At 40.0% G+C, this 18,791-nt stretch overlaps 1 protein-coding gene across 1 annotated transcript; it reads right to left on the bottom strand.

Moving 5' to 3' along the window:
- Window positions 1-922: 922 nt before the first annotated feature.
- rad54l (RAD54 like) lies at window positions 923-18,359 on the bottom strand. The gene is made up of 18 exons (XM_088005201.1): window positions 18,141-18,359; window positions 17,973-18,056; window positions 16,999-17,106; window positions 16,869-16,929; window positions 16,646-16,781; window positions 16,423-16,492; window positions 15,489-15,777; window positions 15,034-15,158; window positions 14,801-14,951; window positions 14,603-14,729; window positions 14,456-14,530; window positions 13,509-13,639; window positions 13,129-13,239; window positions 10,090-10,213; window positions 9,937-10,015; window positions 9,679-9,858; window positions 9,339-9,502; window positions 923-1,546 (listed from the first exon to the last, which is right to left on the bottom strand). Exons 1-18 carry the CDS (start codon window positions 18,141-18,143, stop codon window positions 1,345-1,347), a joined length of 2,220 nt encoding a protein of 739 aa, XP_087861327.1. The 5' UTR covers window positions 18,144-18,359; the 3' UTR covers window positions 923-1,344.
- Window positions 18,360-18,791: the final 432 nt, after the last annotated feature.

The following is an 18,791-nucleotide window of genomic DNA, read 5'->3' as shown; positions in this document are numbered from 1 at the left end:
ATTCTTATAATCACTCCTCTTATTACATTCTTCTCTCCTAAAATACTTTCCTGTCTGTTTTTCTACAGATACAGTGGCGGTTTCTGATGTGGGCGATATGGGAAACCGCCCAGGGGGCATTTGGTGTGGGGTGGCATGAATGGCCGCCACCCTCCCCTTCCTTCCGACTCCCTCTTCCCCCTGCACCTTCCCTCCTCTCCCTCAGTTGTCAAATAAGGTCAGGTTAGGGGTCAACCAAGCACTCAGAAATGTAGTTAAACTGTCCGGATGTTAAAGAGTCATAATATTTATAAACAGTATTTTTTATGTTAATAAAACGTAATAAAACGCCGCATTCGTGGTTTAACTTGTCCTTCTCAGTGGGTCAGGTTTGCCCTGTGAAACGTCTTGAAGGCATGCCAGGGGATAAACTGAACAGATTGGTTTCTCCCACACATGCAGAAGTTTGTCAAGCTATGTTATGTGTTTTATTCAGTGTGAAAAGTAATTGCAAAGAAATTAAGTGTTAAGGAAAAGTATTTTGCAAAGCATGTTCATTTGTCCAAGGTTAATTAAGGTTTGCATCTTATTTTGTTTATTCTCAGAGTGAAAGTAAAACCAAGATTTAAGTGCTGAAGTCCTTAAACATTACAGTTTAGTTAATTAACTAAACTGTAATGTTTAGTTAATTAAACATTACAGTTTAATTAACTAAACTGTAATGTTTAGTTAATTAAACATTACAGTTTAATTAACTAAACTGTAATGTTTAGTTAATTAAACTAAACATTACAGTTTAGTAATTCTGACTGTAATTTACATGGAGTAAATTACAGTCAGAGTTTACTGTAATTTACTCCATGTTATAGTAATCTAATGTCTAATATATTCAATAAAGAATTGAATATACAACTCAAGAGAATGTGGTACAAGATACTACAGATTTGGATGTTATAAGTTTATTGGAAGACACTGGAATGTCTGGACATTTTAAAGCACACGTTTCAGTAATTATAGTCAGCACTATAGGAATTGGAGCTCCTAAGGAAAATGTTTGCATAAAATAAGTTTTTGCTAAATAAAGAAATGAAAACTGGATGACACCAATGCACCAACACTCACCTGAACCTTATTTCACCAGTGTTTACCACATAGCAGTGCAATCTCTGCACAGAGACATGCCTGCCACAGCTACATTTGTGGAGGTCAATGACCTTCCAACTAACATGTCTTCCACTGTAAATATGGCTGCATAAGTGATCCTGTTTTATTAAACACAAGAGGGAACAGTAGAAGTCAAAAAAGTAAGCCCAAATAAATAAAAGTATCTACAGAAAATTGAAAACATTTAGTTTGATTCCCGTTTCATATAACACCCTTCTGATCCTCATGAGAGCGTTGATGAAAGACAAAGGAGACAGCACTGTCCCAGGAGGCTTTCAGCACTTGGTCCCTCAGTCCCTTCTTGTCAAAGCAGTGGTTCCACTGGGAAAGGTCACTGGTACAGTCGGCACCTTCTGGAGGCAGCCGGACCTCTCTGCCATTTACACAGCGACAGCAGTGAAACCTAACATCACCACAAAGGAAGACAATCCATTAGATTCAAATTCTGACAGGAGAACAGAAAGAAATTTTGTAGAACAAAATAAAAATCCCAGCAGGTATTGGGAGTGTCAAAGGATTAATCTCTCAGTTCTTGGCTAAAGATAGCATATTCAGCTGATAGCTGTAGTGAGTGGAGTACAGGGATCGCATTAACCGAATAATTTCCGTATTTGATCGCTTTTCTTTTTGTCTGTTTTTTTCTTACACTTCACATCCCAGTCCGGTAGGGGGCGGTAATTGCACATTATGATTTTTTGCTAACCGCCAATAAAACCAAATGGAGAAGAAGAGGTTGCCGGTCATATGGATCACAAACAGGTGTTCTGACAGACATTGTTGAGTACATTTGAAAAAACTTTCAAGGCAGCTTAGCGTATGAAGTTTCTTCAAAAAGCTCAATAACTACAATCGTGTTGATAAAAAAAAGGTGAAAAAAGAGGGAGAGATGCAGTGGGGGATGATGGATAAACAAGTAATCCGCCCTACATTGAGCGATCAACTGGCAGCAAGGAGGTTAGGCGGGAATACAGAGTTCAGTCGGAGCAGATGTTCTCTTTGAGGAGGGAGCAGGTTATCCCAGTGTTTTATAAGTCTGGCAGGTCGCAAATCTTTAGAGATTCGTAGTGCAATAGGATCTAGGCCTGTCATGATAAATTTTGCTGAGCGATTGTCTAAAAAATTATTGTGATAAACGATAATATTGTTTCAAGACCTTTTGACACTGATTTAATGGAAATGACTAATAATGCATGCAATTTCCTGCCATAGATAGATGCACTTTATTTTCAAAAGAACACATAACATTGGAACTGATAAACTAAATAAACAAAACAACCCAAAACAAAAATAAAATGGATTCTCAGTCTCCATTAACAAAAAACGTACTTGAATAAAAACTAAGCAACACAAAGCCAATGTGGAAATAAATACTGGATTCAACCAAAAGAGTGCAGATTATGAAGTCTGTATACTGTATTGCCCTTCAGTAATCACTAGATTTAAATAGAGAAGATGGGCACATCCGACTCCCTAATGCAATAGTTTATACTACACGATTTTTTGCCCCTATTTTCCCCTTACGACAATCTTAGAACGTTGGCCGATCTAAGATTGTCGCTGGTGATTTCGTAACCGATCATCCTGTAGTGCAGAGGTTCCCAAAAGGAATCGGCCCTTCTCCACAATCTTCCTCAGGGTCCGGTCACCTCTTCTCGTTGTGCAGCGTTTTCTGCCACACTTTTTCCTTCCTACTGACTTCCCACTGAGGTCCCTTGATATAACACTCTGCAAACAGCCGATTCGTTCAGAAATTTCTTTCCGTTTCTCACCCTCTTGCTTGAGGATGTCAGTGATGGCCTTCTGGACAGCAGTCAGGTCAGCAGTCTGACCCATGACTGCGGTTTTGAGTAATGAACCAGGCTGGGAGTTTTTAAAGGCCTCAGGAATCTTTTTCAGGTGTTTAGAGTTACTTTGTTGATTCAGATGATTATTTTTATTGCTCGTTCAGAGAACCTTTTCATAATATTCTAATTTTTTGAGACAGGGATTTTGGGTTTTCATGAGCTGTTTGCCAAAATCATCAAAATTAAAACAATAAAAGACCTGAAATATTTCAGTTGGTGTGCAATGAATCTAAAATATATGACAATTTAATTTTTATCATGACATTATGGAAAATAATGAACTATATCACAATATTCTAATTTTATGACCAGCGCCTGTAGTTGTGGGCTTAAGTATTGTCAGCAGTGTCTTCCAGTAACATAATTACCCAGTAATATTTTACATTTCCTGTCAACTTAACATCTTTTAATCCAAAAACACGGTGGACCACCTCGGTGCCGGGCTTACCAAGCTTTCTGGGGGAAACCCTGCGATGGCTTGTGTTGTTGGACTTGGGAGTAATGCAGCAAATGTGATGGTGAGCTGTAAGGCCAGAGTTGCACAGCTGCTGCGCCATGATGACTGCCCCTTTCTTGTAAACATTCACTGTGGTGCGCACAGTACTGCGCTTGCTGCTCATGATACCTTGTCAAGAAAATCTGAGATCATCCCATTTCCCCATGCTGGAGATTTTAGTTTAACAGTAACAATACATGAAGTTACCTTTAAAATTAACCACACAAAGTAACGTCTAGACCCAACAGTAGAGTCACACTTCAATAAAATCAATCAGGTTGTGTTTTGTCTCTGGCAAACTTTGCTTTAATTCTATTTCTTTTTCTATTTAATCATAAGAAATCAGTCAGGCAGAGAGTGCCATGAAACAGGAACAGCAGGCTTCCTGACAAAAGAGGAAGAAAGTTTCCAGCTTGCAGATTTATAAAAATAATTGAGACTATTCGTTATTTTAATGCATGAAAGTTTTAAAGAATGAAATCTAAACATTTTGAGTAATTGGATAAGACCCATACTTATATTACTATTGTTTTAGCTGTAAGAATAAACAACTGTAACTTTGGTATCAAATAATTAGAATAATGGATGATTCTTGTTTTCTTTTCAGAAGAACACCTGTAATAACTCACATTATGATTATAATAATGGTAACTAATAAGTTATGGTCACAATATTATAAATTAATGCTAGATCAGAGAATCTAGAGAGGTTATAGATGTGATTTTGACATTGAACTGGAAATGGTGTAAAAGGTGTAACTGTAATTAAAGATCACTGATGTGTTGGAGGTAAGAGAAAGAGGAACTAAAATGAGAGGAGAGATGACCAACGCCTCAGAATTAGTTGATTTGGAAACAGATTCTTGAACAACTTCAAATGTTGAAAGAAAAAGGTTGTGCAGGATACAGATGTAGGATGACCTTTGAGCAAACCTGGGACATTAGCACAGACATCCAGACATAATGTCTCTAAGACAATGTTGGATATTTGATCATCTGTCCAAGCACCAAGCAGTCAGCCAATGAAACAAGCACAGCAACAGTGCCAGCCAAAGCAAACACATCTGTAGGGTGGATAAACCCTATGAAAAGTGAATGCAAAAGAGGAATCTTTGGTTGGATCCTCCAGGCAGCTTCGAGCCAAGATCGAGATGGACAAAGAACTCTGCAGCTGAAGAAGAGCCGGAGCCACAGAGCCAAAGACTGTTCTGCACATGGGGACCAACCCGTTAGCCCCACATGTGGCTTCAAATTGTATTTCTCTCATCAGCTGGGTTCAGACCCCAAAGACAAAGACCAAGGCAAAGATGAAGACAAAGAACAAAGGCAAAGAAGAAGGACTGGTGCCTTCCTTCAGTGAGACCAGCTCGCTTACATCACAACGGACCAGAAAGATCTCGAAACAAGGTGAATATTGCTCAAGAGTTTCAAGACAAGAACGCTGAGAACCACCATATGCACAAGAAAGTCACCCTAAGATCCGAGACCTACTGATCTAAATCAGTACTGTTCCTGTCAGCACCCAAGGCCTGTGTGATCTCACCATCCATGCAGAGACAAAACCTCATCAGACCTGCAGGTACACCTGCCTTTGTCGATCAGTGCTGTGAGCCTCGTCCTGATGGAGGAGGCTCACAGCACTCACAGCTGACCTTCTTCATCATCAGGCTAGTTCTGGGGTCCCGAAATACCATACTGGGTCCGCTCTCTCAAAGGTTCCCTTTTTAGTTCTCAGTGTCAGCATAAGGGAAAGATAGGATAGGTTGATTTTACTTATTTGATCATTTCTGCTACTGAATTAAGCTGCACTGACCCTTGCAAAATTGCCTCACTAATAAAATATTTATCATAAAGAAAATGTAAAGAAAATGATTGTAAAATAGCTATGATGTTTGATTCTGGAGAGGAAAAGGTGGTAAATGTTTGATAGGTTGCTTTTGGCCCAAAACTAAAACAACACCCTTGGGACTCGCCCGAGTCACTAAAACCTACCTGGTTCAGTAACAAGTGCAAGTTGTAATAAAGAGAAAGAGCGACCGTTAACAGGTGTGCTCTGTGAAACTAGCTGGCTGCAGGCTGCTCAGTCTGGCTAATTCACAGGGGGAAGAAGGTGGGACATCTGGATGAAGGTCGTGAGAAACGATACCAGCTTAAACAGAGTTTACCGCAGTTCTGGACAGGGTAAACCCCAGCAGATTTAGGAAGCTCAATTCACCCGTTAGACAGAGAGCTGCTAGCACAGCTCACACTCCAGAAGGAGAAGTAGATAGAGAAGGAGATGGAGAGGGAGGGGGCAGCAACAACAACCTCCACGGCTGTGCGTCAAGTTAGTACATATGTCACTACTGTTAACAACATATATACCAGGGTTTCCCCCAGTGTATTATAAGCCTGGCGCCCCACCATGCTTTACTAGCCCCACCGCCAGGCTAAGCATTGCTTGTTTACGTTTCTAGGAAAGGAAAAAAATTTTTTTCGTTTTTTTTGTTTGTTTTTTAAAGCGCTCTCTTTTGCTCTTAGCATTTCACTAGCAGAGCAGATAGGTTTATAGTTTATTCATTTAAACCCGTCAGCGCGTGGACCAATCACAGCGCTGGTGCCTCTACGCTTTGCCTCGCGCGCGCCTCCTTTCACTCAAACTGGACACAGGCTGACCTGTATGGATATTTACATAAACCTACTGTGAGGAATTATGATCCTTTGGAGAACTCTAGGTAAGAGTTTAAAACCCGCCGCGTTAGCTCTGGTGGCGCAGCTCAATGTGAACCGCAGGAATAACTTGTAGCGAATTCAGAGGCGCGTTGTGGAGCGGCGAGAATGATTTATCTTTGTGAACCAGTGGCGCAACTACACATTATTCAGGTGGATGCGAAAACATAAATTTAACTCATCATGCAGGGCCGGTCCAAGGCTGTATGAGGCCTGGAGCAGAATCTGACCTAGGGGCCCCTTTTGTTCTTAAAACTATCAGCACCTCTAACAGCTTCTGTGTTAGATTTATTGAAATATGGGAGAAGGGAGTAGTTTAATTGGCCAGCCTAAAAAGCAATAAGTTATAATTGCAGTTTACCAATTTGTATTTGTAAATTCAAAAATTAAACTCACAGCATCAGATTGTTTCTATGGTAACAAAACAATCTAAGTATAAGATAAGATAAGATATTCCTTTATTAATCCCGCAGTGGGGAAATTTACATTGTTACAGCAGTAAAAAAAGCAAAACCAATATGAAAAACTATATATACACAGTAAAATCAAGTGAATATAGAAATACTAAAAAACAGTATTATTCGAAATATAAATAAATAAACAATTTCCAGGTTTATTGCCTGTAGTAGAGAATGGTGAACTACTTAGAGCAGTGGGTATTGTACAGTCTGACGGCGGCTGGAAGGAAAGACCTGCGGTATCTTTCCTTCACGCACTTAGGGTGCCGCAGCCGGGCGCTGAAGGAGCTGCTCAGTGCTGTCAGAGAGAGGTGCATGGGGTGGGAAGGGTATGCCAGCATGCGCTGGAGCTTAGTCCTCATTCTCCTCTCTGCCACCACCTCCACTGAGTCAACAGGACACCCCAGGACAGAGCTGGATTTCCTGAGGATCTTGTTCTATGAATATTGTTCTTTGAAGTTTTACAAAGTAAACTTGCCAGCTCCTTAAAATCTTGTATTTAAATGTTAAACAATTTAAAATCATTTAATTTATGTATGCCTAAACAATTGAATAAAATTTAACAACATTGATAATCTCAATAAACAAATGTTACATTTATGTATCTGTGGTCTGTTTTAAAATATTAGTGTTTAAGGGGCCCCTGAAGCCCTGGGGGCCTGATGGAGCCGCTGACTTAATTTGGATTAAACAGAAGTGCAAATTTGTTGTTTTTAGACTAGTTGTGGGTTTAACTAGCATTTCACTGGAGATCTTTTCCCGTAACATATAATTACACAGTAATACTTTTACATTTCCTGTCAACTTAACATCTTTTAATACAAAAACACGGTGGACCGGCGGTGGACCGACTCAACGCCCCGACCACCGGGCTTAGCAAGTTTTCTGGGGGAAACCCTGTATGCGTACTTCAAGAATTCTCCAATACAAACGCGCAGATCAAATGAACTTCAAAAAGAAATGGGGGAACATGACCTGCTGAGCCTAAAACAACCATCGGCTACATGCTGGCTGTTGCTGGAGAGGGCAGTGAAAGGCATACGTGTATACGGCTCTGATGTCAGAGTTGGAAGAGGAGGAAGATGGGAAAATCTGCCCGGTAGCTAAGGGAATCAGAAAGCGTCTTCAAACATACATGTTTCCCTGCTCTAACTCACTTGCTGACTGACGTTTTAGCTGTGGTGAACCGCATGAACCTTCATCTTCCAAACAGAAGACGTGAACATCTCCTCCATCTCACCTGTTGTGAGCATGACTGTGGCCAGTCTGGAAGACTTAATGAATGGACCAGGTGAGGTGGAGAAAAAAATCCAGCAAGGATTCACAAGATAGCAAGTTCTGTGGCATCACACTTACTCATGGAGATGTGCAGACATTTGCAGCTTTATGCACAGAATACATCAAAGAGATGTCTAATTCAATCAAAAAACAATTCCCAACTCAGATCTAGACCCCGTGCTGAATGCATCTCATTATTCCAGGAGCTGAGAGCGAGTTGAAGAAATATGGACAGGAGGCTTTGAGACGCGTCTGTGACCACTATGGGTCACAAACCGGTGCAACTTGAACCACTGGTAATCGGGATTTCCTCCCGCTAAAGCGACTGCTTGTGGGATTTGAAAACCCCACATTCAGAAAGTCTTGCTGACTTCTGATCAATTCAGCTGGAGAAATGTTTCTTGACCTTAAAACTTTGGCTGAAGTGGCAGTTATTCCAGTCTCCAGTGTCACAGAAGAGCGCATATTTATTCTTCAGAATAACAAGACAGACATGAGAAGTTGTCTGTTCAGAGAAAAACTGCAAAATCTCAGGACAATAGCCACAGCAGCAACCCCTTTGAGACATTTGACTATGACCAAGCTGGGGGCCCAGTTTAGGTCCATGCGGACCAGAGGGAAGGTGTGAGACAGAAGGTCAACTGTTCATATTTTAGGTGCTTCATTTAATGCAATTCCTTATGCATTGCTATTGGGACCACAGTTTTGTTACTGCAGAAAAAAAAGCTACATGTTCAGCTGGTTGATGTAGATCCTATAGTCAGCATTTCCTGAACTATTAATTAAAATTAATGAAAAAAAATCTATTGAATGTTAAATAATTATTTTAAAAACTAAACATTTTTTAACCATGTCCGTCAAAATGACGGCTGGTGGACCATCACAGGATGCCTTGTATACAAAGGTCACACACACATCACATCCTGTCATATGGTGCTGGTAAAATGTGTCCCCCATTTAACTTGTGAAAAAGAAGAAAGCAGCTCTCGAAACTAAGGTTGCCCAGGTCTGTCCAAGATGCCCAGCACATCTGAATCAAATGAACTGCTTATTACCTGCCCCTGCAGAGGTGACTGACCCTGATGAGGGAATTCAGCCATTTGATTCAGGTGTGTTGGAGCAGTATGGTAGCTCTCAAGAACTGGACCTGAGCACCACTTCTCTAGAGGGCTGCTTTCTGAAGCATCTGCCTGGAAGAAACTTGTTTTCTTTACAACTTATCACCTCTGTTTTACACGTGATCAGCTTCCAAACATGTGGTTCAAGACATGTCCGAACGAGACCATAAACATAAAGCTTCAACTGAAATACACCATGTTGGCTGGGAAAACGTTTCTCTTCTCCTAACTGGTAATTTGGCAGCATTTGGTGACAACCAACAGATAAACTATTCAACATGATTTCTCCTTACTTGTCATGTGTGTCACTGGCTGTTTCTTCATTGAGTGTGAAGAGTTCTCTAAGTTGGCCTAGAGAAAAATGACGCTCCACATCCTGCTCCTCATCCACCACACAGCTGCTCAGGGCTTTTTTATGGGCTTGTCTCTGCAGGATCTTCTCCTCAATGGTTCCAGTCTGTCAGAAAACACACACATATCAAACATCTCCACAACATCTACGTTTTTCCACGTTTATGACAGCTCATTAACTTGTCACACTGGAGAGTTAGATTACAAGGGAAAAAATAGAGCAATTAAATAAAAATGTCATAGTAAGAGTTAGTGTTAATATAGTTAGAGTGCATGTCTGACAGAGATCAGTCTGTAGATGTAACAGGTCTTCTTCTGGCCATCTCTCCACACACGAGCCATTGCCTGCTCATCATTGGCTGGATTCCAGTCTGGATCAAACATTACCAAGCGATTGGCACCAATCAGATTGAGGCCACATCCACCCGCCTTGCTGCTCAGCATGAAAATAAATTCAGGGTTCTGTCAAACACAAAAAACATAGTGTTCATGGTTGCTTCACAGCTTTAACTGTTATCCAAAACTGTCTTTCAAGCTCACTTGTGGACTGTTGAATTTTTCCACGATCTTAGCCCTTTTCTTGATAGACATTGTGCCATCCAGTCTAACATAGAGGTACCTGAAAAAGCCACAAAGCAACACTGAAACCCATTTAATCAGATCCAGCTGCCAAACATTTGGTCTTTTAATCACCTTCTAAATCTGCACAACTTTTCAAAGAGGTCCAATGTTTGAGTATAGTTGGAGACCAGCACCACTTTGTCACCAGTTGTGGATCTTGTCACAGCCAAAATGTAGTCGAGAGTCACCATTTTACCTGGAACAGAAGACATGGTGAGTAAAGCAAGGTCAAACCATACATGGTGCAAAAGACTGAGAAATTTCCAAAACTGTTTATGTTTTCAGTCAGAGATCACTAAAAGCTTTTTAAGACTATTACTGTTGTTGGAGATGAGAAGTGATGTAAGAACTCTAAAAGAATCAGTATGCCACCCCAAAATGTTTACACGAAGGGCGATGGGTCCATAAGCAGGCCTGTGTCCTCAGTTAAGGGGTTAATGCAGTCTGACAAGTTGACCTCTCAAACGAGTGGAAGGAGGAGGTTCTTTCATTTAATTTTTCTTTAGGAATATACACTATATTACTAAAAGTATTTGTTCACCCATCCAAACTATCGGAATCAGGTGTTCTAATTAGGCCTTTCACGATAAATTTTGCTGAGTGATTGTCTCAGAAATTATTGCGATAAACAATAATATTGTTTGAATACATTTTAAACTGATGTAATGGTTATGATGTAATAATACAAGAACACTTAACACTGGAACTGGTAAACAAAATAAACAAAAGAACCATAAGCAAAAATAAAATGTACTCTCAGTCTCTGTTAACAAAAAAAATGCACTTGAATAAAAACTAAAAATATAAAACCAAAGTGGAAATAAAAACTACATTCAACCAAAAGAGAACAGACTATGAAGTCTGTATACTATATTACCCTTCAATAATCATTAGATTTAGATAGAGAAGACGGGTGCTAAGGAAATGAGGAAGGGAGGGGTCAGGGGTCAGTGCAGAGCACCGGAGTTGAGCCTTTTTTTTATCCAGTGTCATTAACAGAAAGAGAAAATGGCAGGAAGAGATGATAAAGCCGATAAATTAAAATGAGGTTGATCATTTTCATTTATCATGCAATTAATTGATTTATTGTTGTGGTGTATAAAATGAAACACCTAGGCATGCAGACTGTTTTTAGAAACATTTGTGAAACAATGGGTCGCTCTCAGGAGCTCAGTGAATTCCAGCGTGGAAATGTGATAGGATGCTACCTGTGCAACAAATCCAGTCGTGGAATTTCCTCGCTCCTAAATATTCCAGTTTCAACTGTCAGCTGGGTTTTCTAAGAAAACAGAAATGTTTGGTAACGACAGCCACTCAGCCATGAAGCGGTAGGCCACATAAACTAACAGAGCGGGGTCAGCATAGTGCAAAGAGGTCAACAACTGCAGAGTCGGTCACTACTGACCTCCAAACTTCATGTGGCCTTCAGATTAGCTCAGGAGCAGTGCACAGAGAGCTTCATGGAATGGGTTTCCATGGTGGAGCAGCTGCATCCAAACCATACATCACCAAGTGAAATGCAAAGCGTTGGATGCAGTGGTGGAAAGCTGCTGCCACTGGACTTTAGAGTGGTGGAGGCGTGTTCTCTGGAGTGACAAATCGCGCTTCTCCATCTGGCAATCTGCATTGTGCCAAGTGTAAAATCTGGCACAATGCAAACTTTACATTGCATTGCCAGATGCTTAGCTCCTTAGTTCCAGTGAAAGGAACTCTGAATCTTCAGCATACCAAGACATTTTGACAATTCCACGCTCCCAACTTTATGGGAACAGCTTGGATCTGACCCTTTCCTCTTCCACCATGACTGTGCACCAGAGCACAAACCAAGATCCATAAAGTCTGGTGTGGATGAACGTGACTGGCCTGCACAGATTCCTGACCTCAACCAAATAGAACACCTTTGGGATGAATTAGAGCAGAAACTGAGAGCCAGGCCTTCTTCTCCAACATCAGTACATGACCTCACAAATGCACTTCTGGAAGAATGGTCAAAAATCCTCATAAAATCTCCTAAACCTTGTTTACAGCCTTCCCAGAAGAGCTGAAGCTGTTCTAGCTGCAAAGGGTGGACCAATGTCATATTGAACCATATGGATTAGGGATGGGATGTCACTTAAACTCATATGAGAGTCAAGGCAGGTGAGTGAATACTTTTGGCAATATAGTGTAGCATTGCAGATATTGGCTTCATCTTCAGCCACTTTAGCCAAGCTATCCCCACAAGGTCCCCCTTTAACTATGAAGCTAACATCTGCCAGGAGTGGATCAGTTTTGGCTTCAGATGAGGCTCAGAGCACAGAGAATGGACATACACACAAAGTAACCAGAGAAAATCATTTTGTTTAAATACAGGAACTTAGTTATTAACTCAATGTTAACTTTGCATTTGTAGCTAAATTAGCTGCCATTCTTCACTGGAACTAAATTACATCCAGTGTTGATGTTGTTTAGATGTTGCTTCAGTGTTGCTTTTTGATCACCTTGTAATTTGTTCAAGCAAATGAAACAATTTATCTATTTTTGGTGCTCAGTAACACCATATTTCTTCACGTTTAGCTTTTGTGGCTTCATAGCATGTTACTTTTGGGGATCAAGGATACAGCGAATACAGCGATATGAAAATTTGGGCCAATATCAATATCCAATATTAGTCCTGGTGTTATAACCAATATCATATATTATATACAACACTTTTGACACTATAAAAGTGACCACACTGCCTTCATTGCTTCTCTGTTTCTGTGAAACACCCTATAATCCAACGCTGCATCACTGTCATATGACCAACCTCCTCTCCTCCGGAAACAAGATGGAAATAAACATGGGTTGTTACTATCGGCCCAGTTTTACTCATTGGACCGTGAGAAAATAACTAACATCGGTCAATACCTCTGCTGATGCTGATATATATTGTGCATCCCTACTGGGGATTACAGGAATGATTTAATTTCTCTTTGGGATCAATAAAGTATTTTAATTGAATTAACGTTACTATACAATGGTTGAAAAGCAGAGCCAGATGGACAAGCTTTTCCAGTAAAAAGAGGAGATAAAGTCATGATGACTCATCATTCAATATGTCTTCAGGAGTTCACTGAAATGTTTTCTTACCAGACAGCTGAGGTTCGAGTGCTTTAGTGGAGTAACCAGGAGGAAACAGATCGAGTGCGCCCTCAAAGCCCTCCTCCTCTTCAACACACTTGTCATAAATGAGAGCTGGGTCTGGTACAGGATCAGGACAGTGATCAGTGTGTTTACTATGCAAACTAACTGCAGCTGCAATGAAATCGCTTACATCATTGTCTATAACTTGTATATTATAAGTGTAATATTTAGGCTGTATAATAAGTCACATAATGACATATTAGCGGCAAAATCCTAATTTATAATGCTGACTGGTAAAAAGTTAGCATCTGAAGCTGTATTTCAGTTGTGTTTAAAACAAACTAAGTGGAACATGTTTTGTGAACAGGCCACACTGCTGCACTTACGGTTACACAGCTTCTTGAGAGATGTGATAGAAGACAGTGAGGAGACATTGATTCTGCCTTCTTGCAATGTCTCTGTGGGTTTGGCCTGTTTCAGAAAGCGCTTGTACAGTTCTAGCTGCAAAGGAGTCAGTCTGTACAACAGAGGAATCAGTTTCCACTTAGCATTTAATAAAGAAAATCATCATAGAGCAAGGGATATCACAAATGGCTAAGCCCAAAATTATTCATACATATGGCAGATTTAGCTTTAAAATATTTTTTAATCTGACCTAAAGCAATAGTAATGTATTAGAGAGGCCCAGTCAAAATCCAGGCTTACATGTCTTGGTGAATCTGTGGAGGGCACTAAAGATTAGGCTGACGGAAAGGAGGACTTCAAACCTCAAAGGTTTGAAATCCATCCCAATAGATAAATCATAAGAAATACCAGAGGAAACATGATTAACAAAGATGTTAATGTTGTATTCTTTATTTTAAGTGTTTTATATATATCCAAGAATGCTTTGTAGGAGACAGAGATGACAATTTTCCAAAGAGAAAATCTTTCTTTCAATCCATCTGTATTTTAAAAGAAGCCTCTCAATTCCTATCACAAACACTCACTGGTTAAATAAATACATGCCAGGTATGTAAATAGTGTTGGGTTTGGAAACATTAAAATAAAATCAAATATTTTTTTTTAAAAGCTGAGATAATGAATATGATGAAACAATTGTTGGCCTTCAGGGGAAGAATTTAAAAGACCCAAGTTGGCTTTTGGGCTCAGGGTCAATAGGTCAAGTAGTAGCACTAACAGTCAGTGCTGTCTGCCATTACAAAGAGAAGAAAATCTACAATTAAAGTGTAATATCCTGATAAGTCACAAACCTACAAGCCAAGATTCTTTTAAATACCCAATGACAAATAACTGACTTCCAGTTAGACAGAAATGAAACAAGTCAACTTACTTGCAGCACACAACTTGCTCAATTTTCACAGGAAGATACTTTGACAGGATATCTGATGTTCTCCTAATCAAACACCTGTTGAAGCAGCACATGCTCAATCTTGGAGAGGAAAACAGAACTAAATAACACCAAGGCTATGGAGTTCACCTGTTGACGATGCTGATGAGTTCCTTGAGTTTTTTTTCTCCTTCCTCTCTATCTCTGTTACTGGCGTCTGCATCCCTACCCTTCAGAATGGGAAGCTCGAATCGCTTCTTAAACTCCTGGGCAGTACCTGCCATTACAAAGATGGATATGGGAAATAAGTTTGATGTGTTCAGATGCTCTGTAGGTGATGCAGCTTACCAAGGATTCCAGCATTTACAAAATGGACCAGACTGAAATACTCCAGCAGGTCGTTCTGGATTGGAGTGCCTGATATCAGCACTCTCCGCTGGGCATTCATAGCATGCAGAGCCTGGTAAGTCTGGTTGTCAGCATTCTTCAGTCGATGCCCCTAAGAACAGAGAGGAAAAATTTAACACTTGGCTTTCAGAATTCATCTTTATCTCTGGGTTGAAGTGTATAATGCACAACACCTCATCACAGATCACAAGTCCGACTTTGCCCCTGTGCAGGACGTCAGCATGAAGTCGAAATGTCTCATAAGAAATGATCAGGATGGGTGTTGCTACTTTCAAACCATGCTGAGAGATGAAGTGCACTAGAGAAAACAGAAATTATGCAGAAGTGAAGCACAAGTTAACTCATACCAGTGTTTGCAGAAATGAACAACAACATGATTAAAGGGTAAACTTTACGATAATAAACAATTATTCAAAACAACAACTTGTAGCTTTTCCTTGACATAAACTTGCGACGGATAATGTTTCTGTGAATATTCACAATAACAGAAATAAAACAGAAACCATTAGGTTGCTATTTTCATACAAACACACCAGTTTTCTTCATGCTTACAGTGCTGGCTTAAGAACTACATTGTCTTCATAAGGTTTACTGCAGATTCTTAGTGACACTAGAAAACCTGACCTACCTAGCTGCTTATCAATATCCTCCTTTGAGCCCCCATCGATTGCCACTGGTGAAATACGACCTCCAAGCCACTTTCCTACTTCATTATACCAGTTCCGAACCAGACTAGATGGTGAAACCACAATCGCCTTGTTTATCTCTGGTTTGGCATTAAGGCTCTGGCGTAGCAAGGTCCACATGAGAGTGATACACTGCAAAGTCTTTCCCAGGCCCATCTCATCAGCCATGATGCAGCCGTAGGATCCAGGGATGCGTCTGCCAGTCACACAGTCCCAAAGGAACTTCACTCCCTAAACACGTCAAAGAAAGACATCATTTATATGACTCAGGGAAATGCTATTTAATAAGATATATTTTATCCTTATGGTAATTTCCAACAACTCATTGTTTTGTTCATATTTTAATCAAGATGAACTACTTCTGCAACTACTGCCATAATTTAATTCAATTAAGTTAATTTGCATGTTACCAAGTAACAACAAATATCTCAAGGCACTCAGATCATGTAGATAAATTAAAAGTCAATAATGTGCTCATAGTAATAATACTGAACTCAGGTTCAGTTTATATGGCAACTGATAAAAAAAAAGTTTTCTATCCAAGAAAACCCAGCAGATTGCATCAACTCACTGACTCACAGGATTCACTCCCCCCTGCATGAGCATGTAGTGACAGTGAACAGTAGACCACAACAAGTCTTTAACTTGATAGCAATTCCTCATTCTGCATGAAGTGATAGTATGAGGAATTGCTATAACAAGAAGAACGACCATCTTCTGAATGACTGAGGGTTTAAGGAGACACACAAAAACACAGAAGCGCTGACCAAGGATTACTATCTACGTAAAGGCTTAGACATACTTCATGTGAAGTGCCAGAATCTGTTCTCAATGACATAGATGTGACAAAAATTACATCATTTTGTTTGCCATTACCTCTCTCTGATGGGGTCTGAGAACTTTTCCCAATACTGGATCCACAACAACATGAACTGGAAGCTTTTCCCTGCAAAAACCCCCAAATAATTTTGTTTATTCTGTTTGGCAGTAGTTGGTTCCCACTGTGCATGAATACATCCATCAGATCTGTATTATTTTGGGATTTTCTTGTTGAGCTGCATTTCAGCAGAAAGAGGAATTCAATGTGTCCGGAACTTACTTGTCAGCTTTGATCAGATCATGAGCGCTCAGAGTCGGCGGCTCATAAAGAACCAAAGCATCTTCTGCAAATGGATCATGGAGTGATTTCCTTACTCCTGCATGCTTTAGGCCAAGTGCTTTGCTTCCTAGTGAACCTGTCAGCAATTCCAAAAAGAAACAGACAGTTAAGTCATTCTCCATCACTGGACATAAAGAGAAGTCACACTGCTGGTAAAACTCACCTGTGTAATTGGGGATGGGAATTTTAAAAGGCTTGGAGAGAATGCTCCGGATAAATGACTCCTGCAGACAAGACCTTTAGTAAGAAAGGGAAATGTTTACAGGGACGTTGGGATTTTCAACCATGCTTACATGTCTGTCAGCTTCCATGCATCCGGGCCACTTGTTAAGTTGTGTCAGAGGTTTCCTGTAAGGAGAAATGTGACTCTCCCTCATCCCCTCCACTTTCCTTCTTTTCTCCTAAAAAGGGAAATTCAAACAATCAGTAACACTTTTGGTCAGCTCCACAAGCCTAAGTTTAGTGTTGTATGAAACCAAGCAGCAGGAGTTTATGCAGAACTCAGTCATCACTGCTTCGATTCAAATTCAAAAAGTACTTTATTGATCCCGCAGGGAAATTAAATGTTATTGAATGTTAAATCAAATTCTTCAAAGAGTTTAAAAAAAAGGGGAAAGGCCCACCCTGGCCAAGTAAAAAAAGAGCAGAAGAAAGAAACATGTCTTAGCTATCCATTCTCTAAACCCCTTATGGAGGGCTGGGAACAATATGCAGAGTTTATTCAGTGTTTAAATTATGAGATAGACTGGAGGCAGTGATGCAGCCAAATAGACTGCTGTAATTGTTGTCATTGCAGAAAACATACTGTCAGTGAAAATTTAAGACTTTTTAAGACTGTCCTGGCTTTAGACATCTGTCATGATGGAGTGTTTCAAAGATCCACTGAGTTCACCGTGAAAGAAGGTGATGTTTAAATACAAATCAGTTTCTGATTCACCACTCAAACATCTATTTAACTGCTCTGCAACATCAACAAACTCCAATTCAAATCAAAAACACTTAGCCTGGTCGAACCTAAATCGAATTAAACTGAATTCACTGAAATACACTTTCATAGCTGATGCACTTTTAAAGCTTGAATATACAAGTTGACCTTGCCGTTTATATTTACCATTTTGTTTTTGTAAAAAAGTGTTTTTGATGTCGAACCATGATTGATTCAGACCCTTACAAAGCAGTGACATGTCCCTTTACTAAAGTGATGGTGATGAGGTGATGACAGGCTGCGAAAGTGAGATAGAGGAACCATTCAGAGAGCTGGGCTTACGGTGTTTCCTGTGTGGCCCCCGTCACCGCAGGCCTCTCCGGCTGGTCTGCGTTTAGCCAGCTGACTGGGAGCCAGGCTCCTCCTCTGCCACAGACAAACACAGAAACGAATTAGTCTAAAGCCTAACACACTGAACAACGCAGTAAGAAAAACCTTTAACCTGCTTACCATGTTTGGTGTTTCCTCTATGTGAATGTTTGAAACCTTACATGATCCTCCTGTTCAGCTTAAACACAGCGCTTCCACTGAGATGTTAATGTAAACCCTTTAAAGCAAAAAACCCTACAGTTTACGCCAACAGTAATTTTCCTATATCAAAACTCGCGCGAAATGTTGGACACGCAACCAGTACGGTGAGCGTGATGGCTCAAGCTTCTTCAAATTTATGTTTTACCGCCACCTACGGGTCAGGAGTGAAAGAATTTTTAAAGATTATTTTTTTATATTATAAAAACAGTCAAATCTTACAAGTATACATTCTTATTCAAGTATCTTGAGTGACTAGCAGTCAAAGAATATACTAAGAGAAGAAACGAAAAAAAAGGGGTTACAGAATGGCATGAAAGCCATATAACACAATAGGTGTTTAATATTAGAAAATAAAATGAGCATAAAGCATAATAAACTGAACAGCTTGAATTATTGTACTGTGTTTAGATTGTTAAATGGATAAATGTCAAAAACCAAACGGAGCAGAGCAGCATCTTTGTCCCAATCATTTTCACAGAGTTGAACAGAACCCGAACCCTAACATCGAACGTTGGGAGTAATTTTCAAAAATGTACATTTGTGTAGGTAATATTTGGCCATAATGATCAG

This window comes from Poecilia mexicana, unplaced genomic scaffold (genome assembly GCF_051168715.1).
Source record: "Poecilia mexicana isolate PSO_F unplaced genomic scaffold, ASM5116871v1 scaffold_4, whole genome shotgun sequence".
NCBI lineage: Eukaryota > Metazoa > Chordata > Actinopteri > Cyprinodontiformes > Poeciliidae > Poecilia > Poecilia mexicana.
Note: the sequence above shows the minus strand (reverse complement) of the source record. Positions and strands in the feature narration are given on the sequence as shown.